At 42.2% G+C, this 11,888-nt stretch overlaps 1 protein-coding gene across 6 annotated transcripts in view; it reads left to right on the forward strand.

The window, feature by feature from the left end:
- The window catches only part of DPH6 (diphthamine biosynthesis 6), a 240,397-nt gene extending 229,661 nt beyond the window's left edge, over positions 1-10,736 (forward strand). For all 6 annotated transcript variants that reach the window (XM_068398495.1, XM_068398501.1, XM_068398500.1 and 3 more), the window contains one exon: positions 10,407-10,736. In XM_068398495.1, the coding sequence (XP_068254596.1) occupies positions 10,407-10,522 (116 nt within the window). In that variant the 3' untranslated portion in view covers positions 10,523-10,736. The remainder of the gene's footprint in view (positions 1-10,406) is intronic.
- The last annotated feature ends 1,152 nt before the right edge of the window (positions 10,737-11,888 follow it).

Genomic DNA, 11,888 nt, shown 5'->3' on the forward strand with positions numbered 1-11,888 from the left:
CAGCCTGTCTTCATAGGAGAGGCGCTCCAGCTCTTTTCATCATCTTTGTGGCCCTTCTCTGCACTCGCTCCAACAGGTCCATGTCCTTCTTATGTTGGGGGCCCCAGAGCTGGATGCAGTACTCTAGGTGGGGTCTCACGAGAGCAGAGTAGAGGGGCAGAATCACCTCCCTCGACCTGCTGACCACACTTCTTTTGATGCAGCCTAGGATACAGTTGGCTTTCTGGGCTGCAAGCGGACATTGCCAGCTCATGTTGAGCTTCTCGTCAACCATCACCCCCAACTCCTTCTCCTCAGGGCTGCTCTCAATCCATTCTCTGCCCAGCCTGTATTTGTGCTTGGGATTGCCCTGACCCATGTGCAGGACCGTGCACGTGGCCTTGTTGAATTTCATGTGGTTCACACAGGCCCACCTCTCAAGCCTCTCAATATCCCTCTGGATGGCATCCCTTCCCTCAAGCGTGTTGACTGTACCACACAGCTTGGCGTCATCAGCAAACTTGCTGAGGGTGCACTCAATCCCACTATCCATGTCGCTGACAAAGATGTTAAACAGCGCTGGTCCCAATACCAACCCCTGAGGAACGCCACTCGTCACTGGTGTCCACTTGGACATTGAGCGTTGACCGCAACTCTTTGAGTGCAACCATCCAGCCAATTCCTTATCCACCGAGTGGTCCATCCATCAAGTCCATGTCTCTCCAGTTTAGAGACAAGGATGTCATGCGGGACAGTGTCCTGCACAAATGCTTTGCGCAAGTCCAGGTAGATGACATCAGTTGCTCTTCCTTTATGCACCAATAGAAGGTCACCAGATTTGTCAGGCACGATTTGCCCTTAGTAGTGAAGCCATGTTGTCTGTCACAAATCACCTCCTTATTTTCCATGTGCCTTAGCATAGTTTCAGGGAGGATCTGCTCATGACCTTGCTGGGCACAGAGGTGAGGCTGACTGGCCTGTAGTTCCCTAGGTCTTCCTTTTTTTCCCTTTTTAAAAATGGGTGTTATGTTTCCCCTTTTCCAGTTTGTGGGAACTTCACCGAACTGCCACGACTTCTCAAAAATGATGGATAGCGACTTAGCAACTTCATCTGCCAGTTCCCTCAGGACCCGCGGATGCATCTCATAAGGTCCCATGGACTTGTGCATCTTCAAGTTCCTTAGATGGTCTCGAACCTGATCTTTTCCTACAGTTAGTGGGTGGTTCTTCATTCTCCCAGTCCCTGCCTTTGCCTTCTGCAACTTGCGCGGTGTGGCTTGAGCACTTACCGGTGAAACTGAGGCAAAAAAGTCATTGAGTACCTCAGCTTTCTCGATATCCCAAGTAACTAGGTCTCCTGTTTCCTTCCAGAGAGGGTCCACATTTTCTTCAGTCTTCCTTTTATCACCAACGTACCTATAGACGCTTTTCTTGTTGCCCCTGACATCCCTGGCCAGATTTAATTCTATCAGGGCCTTAGGTCTCCTAACCTGATCCCTGGTGGCTCAGACAATTTCTCTGAATTCCTCCCAGACTACCTGCCCTTGCTTCCACCCTCTGTAGGCTTCCTTTTTGTGTCTGAGTTTGTCCAGGAGCTCCGTGTTCATCCATGCAGGCCTCTTGGCATTTTTGTCTGCCTTCCTCTTTGTCGGGATGTATCACTCCTGAGCCTGGAGGAGGTGGTCCTTGAATACTAACCAGCTTTCTTGGGCCCCTCTTCCCTCCAGGGCTTTATCCTATGGTACTCTACCAAGCAGGTCCCTGAAGAGGCCAAAGTCTGCTCTCCTGAGTGAGCTGTGCACCCTCCCTGCTGCCCTATGGATCTTGAACTCCAGCATTTCCTGGTCACTGCAGCCAAGGCTGCCCTCGAGCTTTGCGTTCCCCACCAGCCTCTCCTTGCTGGTGAGAACAAGGTCCAGCATAGCACCTCTCCTTGTTGGCTCCTCTGTCACTTGGAGAAGGAAGTTTATCATCCACGCATTCCAGGAACCTCCTGGATTGCTTGTGCCCTGCTGTGTTGTCCCTCCAACAGATATGAGAGTGGCTGAAGTCCCCCATGAGGACCAGGGCTTGTGAACATGAGGCTACTCCTATCTGTCTATAGAGGGCTTCATCTGCTCGGTCTTCCTGGTCAGGCAGCCTATATCAGACCCCCACTATAATGTCACCTGTCCCTGCCCTCCCTTTAATCCCGACCCATAAGTTCTCGGTTGGCTCCTCCATCCCCAGCCAGAGCTCCATGCACTTGAACTGGTCATTGACTTAGAGGGCAACACCCTTCGTCTCCCCTGCCTGTCCTTCCTAAAGAGCCTGTATCCTTCCATACCAACACAGAACCGTCCCACCACGCCTCTGTGACTCCAATAAGATCATAGCCCTGTAGGCATGCGCACATCTGTAGCTCCTCTTGTTTATTCCCCATGCTACATGCATTTGCATAGAGGCATTTAAGTTGGGCCTCTGATGAAGCTGACTTCCTGGCTGGAGTGGCTGGAATTCCTTCATGCTGCTCTTCACGTGCTCTCCTGCTGACCTGCCATCCTTCTCCAGTCTCCGGGCACCTATTGCTGGCCCTGGCATCAAACTGTCAGGATTGGGATGGACTGAGGTTCCCCTTCCCTGGCAACTCTAGTTTAAAGCCCTCTTCACCAGTTTGGCAAGCATATGACCTAAGATGCTCTTCCTCTTTTCTGATGGACCCCGTCAGCTGCCAGAAGACCAGGTTTCTCAAAGTGAGTCCTATGATCTAAGTAGCTGAATGCCTGGCTGCGGCACCAGTCCTGTAACCATTTGTTGATTCGCCCGATTCAACTGGCCCTTTCAAAACCCTTCCCATTGACCGGAAAGATTGATGAAAAAACTACCTGTGCTCCAGAGTCCCTTACTGCTGCTCCCAGGGCTCTGTAGTCCTTCTTGATACTCCTGAGACTGCTCTTGGTTGTATCACTGGTGCCCAGGTGAAACAACAGCAGTGGATAATAGTCAGCGGACTGTATGAGGCTTGGTAGTCTCTCGGTGACATCCCTGATACGAGACCCGGGTAAGCAGCACACCTCTCTAGAGAGTGCGTCGGGTCAGCAAACGGGCTCCTCTGTACCTCTCAGAAGAGTCACCTACTATTATCACCCGTCGCCTTTTCTTAGTTGCACTGGTTGTTACACGGGGAGCACATAGGGCTGCCTTACTTGGCTCCAGCATCTCTCCTGATGTGGCGGGTCTTTCCTCTTCAGTCTGCAGAGTGGTGAAGCGGTTCTGCAAGGGCATCTCAGGCTTTGGGGGAAGTCTCTTCTTCCTGATGGTCCTTGCCTTTGCAACAGTCCCTTCTTCTGCATTATCGGCCCCCCTCCCTTCTGTGTGTGCTGCTGGGGGAGTTTTTGGCTGTTTGGCCATGGGCTGTGGGGTCACTGCAGACTGCACTTGGAACCAGTTTTCTAACTCCATAGTTTGTTTGAAAAGTCTTTATAGATGTGAAATATTATTTTTAATTTTGTTTAGGAAAGGCCAGAAATTAGAGTTCCATATTAGGGAAGGAAAGGAGAGAGTTTCTTTGATGACTGAGTTAAACAGAAGCCTTCAGAAGAATAGAAGGGGGTTGGTTCATTCCCATCTTCATGTAACTTGAATTACAGGGTTTAGTATGTGGAATAGATCATAAGCTAAACCCTGCAGAGTTCAGAAAGCTCTAATTAACGCCCACGGTGAGTAACTTTTCTAAAATTGGTCTTTAATCAAACTTTGCTCTGAAAACAAAACAAGGTATCGTGGCAGCTTGATAAAAGAGATGCATTGCCAAGGCTGACAGGCCCACAATCAAACCAACACTAAAAATAACTGTTTTGTCTACTAATCTGCTTTCAGATGCTAAAAAATGCATTAGCTACAGTCTAAAAAAAACTTCCATAGTTACTCAGCCAAGTGACTCAGCTCTAGAAAAGTGAGGTTCCTGTAAATGTTAATGCCCTCCCTGATTATGAGTGAGCTCTCTTTCCTTCCCACACCCTCTTGTCAAAGCAGGGGAACAGCAGAGAGGTTGGTGAGGCTGGGAGGGGAAGAGGCAGCTTCTGGATTCCTTCAGAGGTGGTCATTTGAGGCCAGCTGTCCCTCTCCTCTTGCTGCTGGTGGTGCAGAGCTCAGGAATCCTCACTGACTAACTAGGTTGGATTAAGATAAGCCAATCACTCATCTTTCTTGTATCTCCCAAGAACAGTAAGATCCATGGCTGCTACCTTGCACACTCGCAACTTCTCACTGATTCTGAGAGCAGGAGTAAGCCATCCAGGGAAAGAGCACATTTGCCTCTGCCTCTTCCTCTGCTCAGCTGTAGAAAGAGTGGCTCCTGCTCCTGTGAGTACCCATTCAAGCTTACAGCAACTTTCATTATGTTTTCACTGTAGCCTGTGTAAAACATTGCTAGAACTGTTTTTTCAGGTTTGCGATAGATTCCAAAGGGACAAGTCATCCATTGCACAAACAGGAGTAGCAGTGAAATATAATAAACTGTAGTCTTCCCTTGATAGCAGATTTTTATCTCAGTACAAGAAAGACATGGACCTGTTGGAACAGGTCCAGAGGAGGGCCACGAAGATGATCAGAGGGCTGGAACACCTCTCCTATGAGGAAAGACTGAGATAGTTGGTGTTGTTTAGCCTGGAGAAGAGAAGGCTCCGGGGAGACCTTATTGCAGCCTTTCAAAACTTAAAGTGGGCTTTTAGGAAAGATGGGGACAGACTTTCAAATAGGACCTGTAGCAACAGGACAAGGGGTAATGGTTTTAAGCTAAAGGAGGGTAGATTCAGACTAGATATCAGGAAGAAATTTTTTATGATGAGGGTGGTGATACACGGGCGCAGGTTTCCCAGAGAGGTGGTAGATGCCCCATCCCTGGAAACATTCAAGGTCAGGTTGGACGGGGCTCTGAGCAGCCTGATCTTGTTGAAGATGTCCCTGCTCATTGCAGGGGTGGTTGGACTAGATGACCTTTAAAGGTCCCTTGCAACCCAAGGTATTCTATGATTTTATGATTCTATGATTTTATGATTTCATTTGGTGAATGGTCTGCTGGGTGAAGTATATATCTGTGCCTACAACTCACAGTATTTTATGACCAAAATGGCAGAGTCCTATCAGTCTGGATCCTAATAACATATCCTTCACAGAAGAGGTTGCAATCATCTGAAATGGTTCTTTGGTATTAGAGACAAGCTGAAAGAGGGTGACTAACATTGACTTTAGTGCTTCCAGTCCAGGCTGTATTTTCATCTGTTATGTGATTACTTGAAAAAGACATTTTCATTGTTACAACTAAAACTAGTTTGGTGCAAGAAGCAAGAAGCCCTCAGTATAAATGGGTCCATAAATGCATGACAAACTGAAATGAAATGTGACGAATCCTTGAAGATACGTTTTTATGAAAGAATTGTTTGCAAATACAGACTTGTGCAGATCTGAGTGTCTGCTTTGGCATCTGACCAAGCATGTGTTTGTAGAGACCTGAGTTCCAAATGCAACTGCAACTCCCTCTGTAATTTTTTTAAATTTTGGGGTATGTATATTTTTACAAATAGGCCTGAAACAGTAAATTTGGGGGTTTTTTGAAGTCTAAATTATGCCTGTTGCTTTTTAATTTTTTTTAAACCAATGTTATTTTGTATTTACCATGCAATAGGAAAGCTCATTCATCAGTTGTTGACTTTGAAAGAAGGGAGAGAAATCTAGACACAGCTTATGAAATCTTCACAACACAGATTAGATATTGAAATTTATGTAGCAAAGAACACAGATTTTTTTATTGTCATAGTTTCAAAGACTGGCTTAGGTAATCAGAGGTTTAAAGCAATTTCACAGCCGTATCCAAATTCATATTGGTCATTGTCTCATATATCATTGCAACAGACTTCCTCTACAATTCAAAGCAGCTCCTTAACTCATATTCAGATAAATATCTCAGGCCAGGGTGACTGAAGTACATCATCGGTATTGCATGAAGGAGCTTAGATCATCTCTAGAGCTGTGCCTAATCTGGCCTGCCAAAAGGTGCCACGGAACTCCCCTTGTTGCCAGTCCTTAACAAAACTCAATTACACCCTTATCATCGTTAGAAGTATGCAAATCATCACTATCCTGATATTATAAATAATTAGACAAAGAAAGACTGTAACTCACTCAAATCCAGAAGGACCAAGGAAATTAGTGTAATAACCAGGATAAATAATCAGGAGTGTCTGGCTTCCAAAGCAGGTTCCATTTTCATCCTCCTAAGTTCAGTTATTGTTGATTTCCCTCTTGTTGTGCGTAGGAATGTTTCCCACTTGCAAGAAAATCAAGACTAACTTCAAATTTCATAATTTTGGAAGAAATTTATAAAAGCATTGAGTAACATATCTTTGGCCAGTTTTCCCTGGAACTGGTAGGCTCTTAGTATTTCTGAAGATCTAGCTGGTTTGTTTTCAAAATGGAAACACAATTATTTACAAGATATTGCCTTCATTTTTGCTGTGGGCAGAGCAATTTTGAAAACCCGGTCCCTTAACAGGGAAATGACCAACATGACCAACATGAAATAATGTCATCAAGAATAGTAAAGAAAACCGTAAGGTACCATATGAAAAGCCAAGTATTGGACTATGCAAAATGTCCATATTATTGTCATTTAAAATCTTCATAGCTGCAACAAAAAATCAGCACAAAATCATATTTTGCAAAGTGACTTGCTTTTATATTCCAACAGTATATTTTTGTTTACTGGGCTTGATTTCATTTTGGACAGAAAGGTATTAATTAAAATGAAGCAAGCAAATTGTACAGATTTTATTTTAAAATCTTATATTCCACTACATCATTTTATATTATCTTAAGCAGAAGTGTGGGGAAAACGCTGAGTGTAAAAACAGATGATTTTTTAAAAGCACGTTTTCCTTCCTTACTATAGTTGTAAACCACAGAGACAGTCAGCTGGATGTTGAAGAAAGGGAGGGGGGGATCTCCAGTTCGTCATGTTTCACCTTTCATTGCACTGCCTGATCATTTAAGGCAGAGCCTTGTTCCAGACAGCTTTAATTAAACTATGCTGTGAAACTGTATATAGATCAATGCAAATGATCCATAACAAGAGGCTAATCGTGTATTTAAGAGTGTTCAGTCCAGTTCAATCACCTTCTACCATTTCTGTGGCTTTACATTCATGTGGCAAAGCCCTGAATGTGTCTATGTATTTTTTAATCCATCTCATTAGTGACCATATGGTTTGGCTTCAAGGGAGACAAGAACTGTCTGCAATCTGCCAGGGATTTAGGGACATCAATAATTTGTGAATAGTCATGTTGGTACTGGTCGAAGGGTTAAGTGTTCTGCACACCAGGGGCACATCTTTTGGGACTGGAACTCTTAGGCAACTGTTAGGAACCTGATCCCCTGTGACGTGTCTTTTCAAAGTACATGCTACATGTCAGATCTCCGCAGCTGAAGCAATGGAGCTTTATTAGCTCAGGGATTTAAAAACCTGCTCTAAGCAATGTAACGATATCTTTTGGTTAAAATGTGAAGGAAAAATAGTAGTTGTAATATGAAAGTGATTTTTTATGTACTGGGCTGAATGTGGTTTTCCATTTCGTTACCATTTTCCTTTTCAATATGATCTATTAGATTACTCCACCCCTGCAAATATCCAGTGAAGCAAGAGTATGGCAGCAATAATGGGGACCTGATTTTGGAAACCTAAGTGGATTCTGTGGCCTCACCTCATACTGCCGAAATCCTGGTGAAGCCAATGACAGGACAGATGTAAAAATCATCTTCCTAATCATTTGGAATGACGCTTTAGGGGCTCCCAGGACATTGTTTTATCTACTTAGTATGAAAAGCACCTTTAAAAACAATAGCTTACAGTGTTAGATTGTGCCATGTTATATGGAAGGGCTTCTAAGTCAGCGTGAGAGATCGACTATTGATCTCATTATCCTGTCCTTACAGAGGAATGGCAGAAATAGATTGTAATGCCAGAATTTTTGGTGAGAGAGGGAAAGAGTTTGAATTATTTTTGTTCATTTTAAGTTTTGGTTATGTCTATATCCCTCAGCTGTACCCAGGTCAATAGAAAAATGCATAGCAATGCAGAAAGAAATTCCAAATGGAACCTGTGCCCTGAACTTGTGCTGATCAGTTGGGAGTAGCGGGGATCCATCTTATAGGATGAGGCTCACCTGCTTTCGGCAAATTTCATCTAGTAATAATAATTAATGTGGGCTTTCACAGGAAATGAAAACACGCACAATACACACCACTTGTTTGCTGCTTCCTAATCAGCTGGTTTTGTTTGTACTTTAATAAAACATTCCGTATCAGGGCAGATTAAATAACCTTAAGACTGATATCAATCATATATAGCTCCTGTTGAAGCTCCAGTAACCACACGCACTGTAACCCTCTGTCCTTTACTTGTTTTCACTTTTAAGATCAACTTTTAGAAGTATGGCATGCAACTGAGCAAACACTTCCATAAGTGATATAAAGGAAAGAAATTTTTGAAATCTTAAATGTATTGGAACAAAGAGTTACATACTCCAGAAAACACTCATAGTCTTGACTGAGGCTCTTATTTATCTAAAAGCATAATTTGCAGGAGTGAAAGGTGGTGGCCTTTTGGAAAGGTGGTTCTTTCTGGCTGGCAACCAAGTCCACTAGGGCGTGTTTGAATGTAAATATTTATGGCTATTTTGGCCACCTCATAAAAACAAAGAGAGTGGAGTTATATTTCCAGATAGCCTCACTTTCAAATTCTCCCTTTGAAAGTAATACCTGGTTTTGTTATGGTAGTTTTTAGCACTGTTTCACAGCTTTTAAGCCTGTGAAAAAGTTAAAGACTGACATTTTCACAATTTTAATTGAGGGGAAAAAAGGAAATGTCATTTTAATAGGGTGGAATTGGTGATTTTTGAGGTGACTTGCCTTTACCCACTTCCACTGAATGCCTTCTGAGACAGCACAGCTATAAAGTTTTCTGAAATCAAATTTAGAATGAAAATGTTAGCTGGTGCTTAATTATCAGTTCACTGCTGAATACCTGCGATACAAAGACTGAGTCCCTTTTTACACATAGCATGAAGAAGTTCTTTGACCTTGGAGGGGACTGTTGATCTTTGGCTCACCCTTCTCTGTTTTCACCTCTAATGGCAATGATGTTAATACAGAAGTCAGCAGAATTTCAGAACATGGCTACTGTCTTTGCAATATTTTGTAGGTAGCATTGCCATGATTACATTAATTTATGCTACTGCTGCCAGGTAACAAGAGAGAAGAGTTTTGGCTTCAGTGAATACAACTGCAAAATTCCTGTTTTATTGTGGATGAGGTAACACTTTGACTATTCACAGTTTCACAGGCAGTGACGCCAAAAAAAAAAAGCTCTGACAGTCTGCAAGTTCTGCCCTCTTTACACCCTCTCTAGCCAAGATTGCTTAGTGTTATAAAGAATTGCCATAATCACAGAAGCTGCAGACAGAAATAACTTATTGAAACCAAAACCCATGCAGGCCATACCTTACCATTGGGAAACTGTCTTTTGTAGGGTCATTTGGAGGGTTTTCTGTAGTCTTCTTTAAGGGTTCTGTGTGGCTGGATTTCTAGCATGTCCACTGAGGTTGCAAGATGAACAGAAATGTCTTGATACTGAGTTTAAATTTTCCATTCTTTAGTTTTCTTCCACATTCTCCTAATTCGATCTTCTCCGTTATTAATTCTATTCCCATAATGGACTTTAAATTTTCAAACTTCTGCCACACATACTAGTCCCTTTAGAGCTCTTTATAGCCAGATTCTGTATTTTTAGCAGTTTGAATCTCTCTATAATTCTAGATCTGTAGTCATATATGTTGCCATCCCTCCATTCTATCTTCCTCCATTCTATCTTCAACGCAGCATACTGCCATTGATTTCAAATGGAAATTATGTTCATAAAGTTTTAAAAAATGGCCCACTTTAACTTCTGGTAGATTGATGCACCACAGTGGGACTTGAGAGCAGAATTTCATTTACAGACAACTATGTGCTGATCATCCAAATATCAAAAATGACAAAGAACTGAATTTCAGCTGGTCTTTAGTTCTGCACTTCGTTTCAGCTTGCTATATATGTAATCAACAGACCACTCACTCACTTAAGGGTGAGAAACACGCTTTTAACTGTTTTGCTGAATTATGGCCTTAGGCAACATGTAAAGTTAATCTCAAATTAGTTGACAAGGAGGTGGGAGATGATGATTCTTTCTTCTATATAAAATTAAAAATTAGAGTTGCATTTCACTTCCTTTTGTTAATTGCTACTCCACAATAATTTTCAAAAATGTATTTATAAATAATTTTTAAGAGATAGGACACAATAGAAAATGAGACAAAAACAAAGAGGGTTCATTAATTGTTTTGTTTCTATTTTAGGACTGCAAGAATACCTTGAAAAATATTTGGGCAAGAAGACACCAGCTCTGATTTTAGTACCTGTGGTGGATTTACCTGGCAAGGAAGTTATTCATGTAACATGCTGGCTAAGCTAGCAGTTCAACAGAGATGAGCTGATATCAAAACACACATTTCATCCAGGAGAGAACAAAGAAAAGAATTGATCGTAACTGTGTTAGATACTTTCATTAAGCAATCTCTTTTGATTTAAGCAAAGTCATATTTAGCTCATTAATATGTGACAGAGTCAGCTCATGATATGTGACAGAGTCAGCTTTGTATGAACAATAAAGGTTTCTTTTCAAAATATTCTTTTTTCTCACTTATTTTTAGATATGTTTTGGTTATAGCAGGTGGCTCTTGGGAGATGTCAGTTGCTCTGAACACATCAGTTGTTTTGTTTGATATATTTAGGCCTAGTTACAATAAACTGATTATAACTTCAGATCTTTTGGATGGAGGTGAAACCAGAACATTAGCTCCAATACTGTTTTAAAGACTTGATTCCTTTCAATTCTATATTGAATTTACTGACTTCAGACCAACTCATAAAGACCTTATTTGTGGCCAGATTTTAACCCGTTTCTTGCACCAAGGAAGAATTATTCAGAGGGGTATTCAGGATGCACCTAAGTAAATAATGGAGATGATGGCCAGGCTGTAGGATTTGTCATCCTGCTTTCTGAGGCAATAGTAGGTATCCTTGTGCTTTACATCTGGTAGACAGCTCTTATTAAAGAGCTACCAGTATTCCCCAGGGCTTCAGTCTTCTCCAGAAAACCAACAGGAGTTGTACCACTGCTTTCATTAGTAACAGGCTCAGACACATAGGTGAAGTCACATATCGATTTCATTGCAACTGATGCTTTAGTCATAATGATACAAGATCAGTATAGGAGAGAAAACCTTTTGGACTTTGTTTCAGGCAGTAAGACACTGTAGAGAAATCATATTTTCAGACAAAGGCTATAAAATTAAACCTTCAAGAAGGAGTATGAAACCTTTGCCTATGTTCTACATCTATATATTCTCATTGCTTCTCTTCCAGTGTGCGAGCACTGGAGCTACGTGACCAGCACTCCAGTTATCCTTCTCTTACACCAACATATATCTGAGATACCTCCACAAAAGTCAACTGCATGGCAGTAAGTTTACATTGGAGTGACTAAGAGATGGACTTAGCACTCCAGCTTCATTTTCTTACCTGCTACCAGATATGCACTTGGCAGCAGCTGATACTAAGCCAGTGACTAAAGATAAGAGTATCTTCCTCTGTGAGATGCTTTGCCTGTCCAGCATATTATGCTGATCATTACTTGAAAATGGAGACTGTTCAATGTTATTGTTCCTCACTATTACATCAAGTAATATAGCAGAGCTGCCATCCTCTTTAGTAAGAATTACTTTTTTCACAGTTACTCAAACATTTTTAGAAGGGAGAAGGCAAAGAGCTTTTCATAT

This window comes from Nyctibius grandis, chromosome 4 (genome assembly GCF_013368605.1).
Source record: "Nyctibius grandis isolate bNycGra1 chromosome 4, bNycGra1.pri, whole genome shotgun sequence".
Classification (NCBI taxonomy): Eukaryota; Metazoa; Chordata; class Aves; order Nyctibiiformes; family Nyctibiidae; genus Nyctibius; species Nyctibius grandis.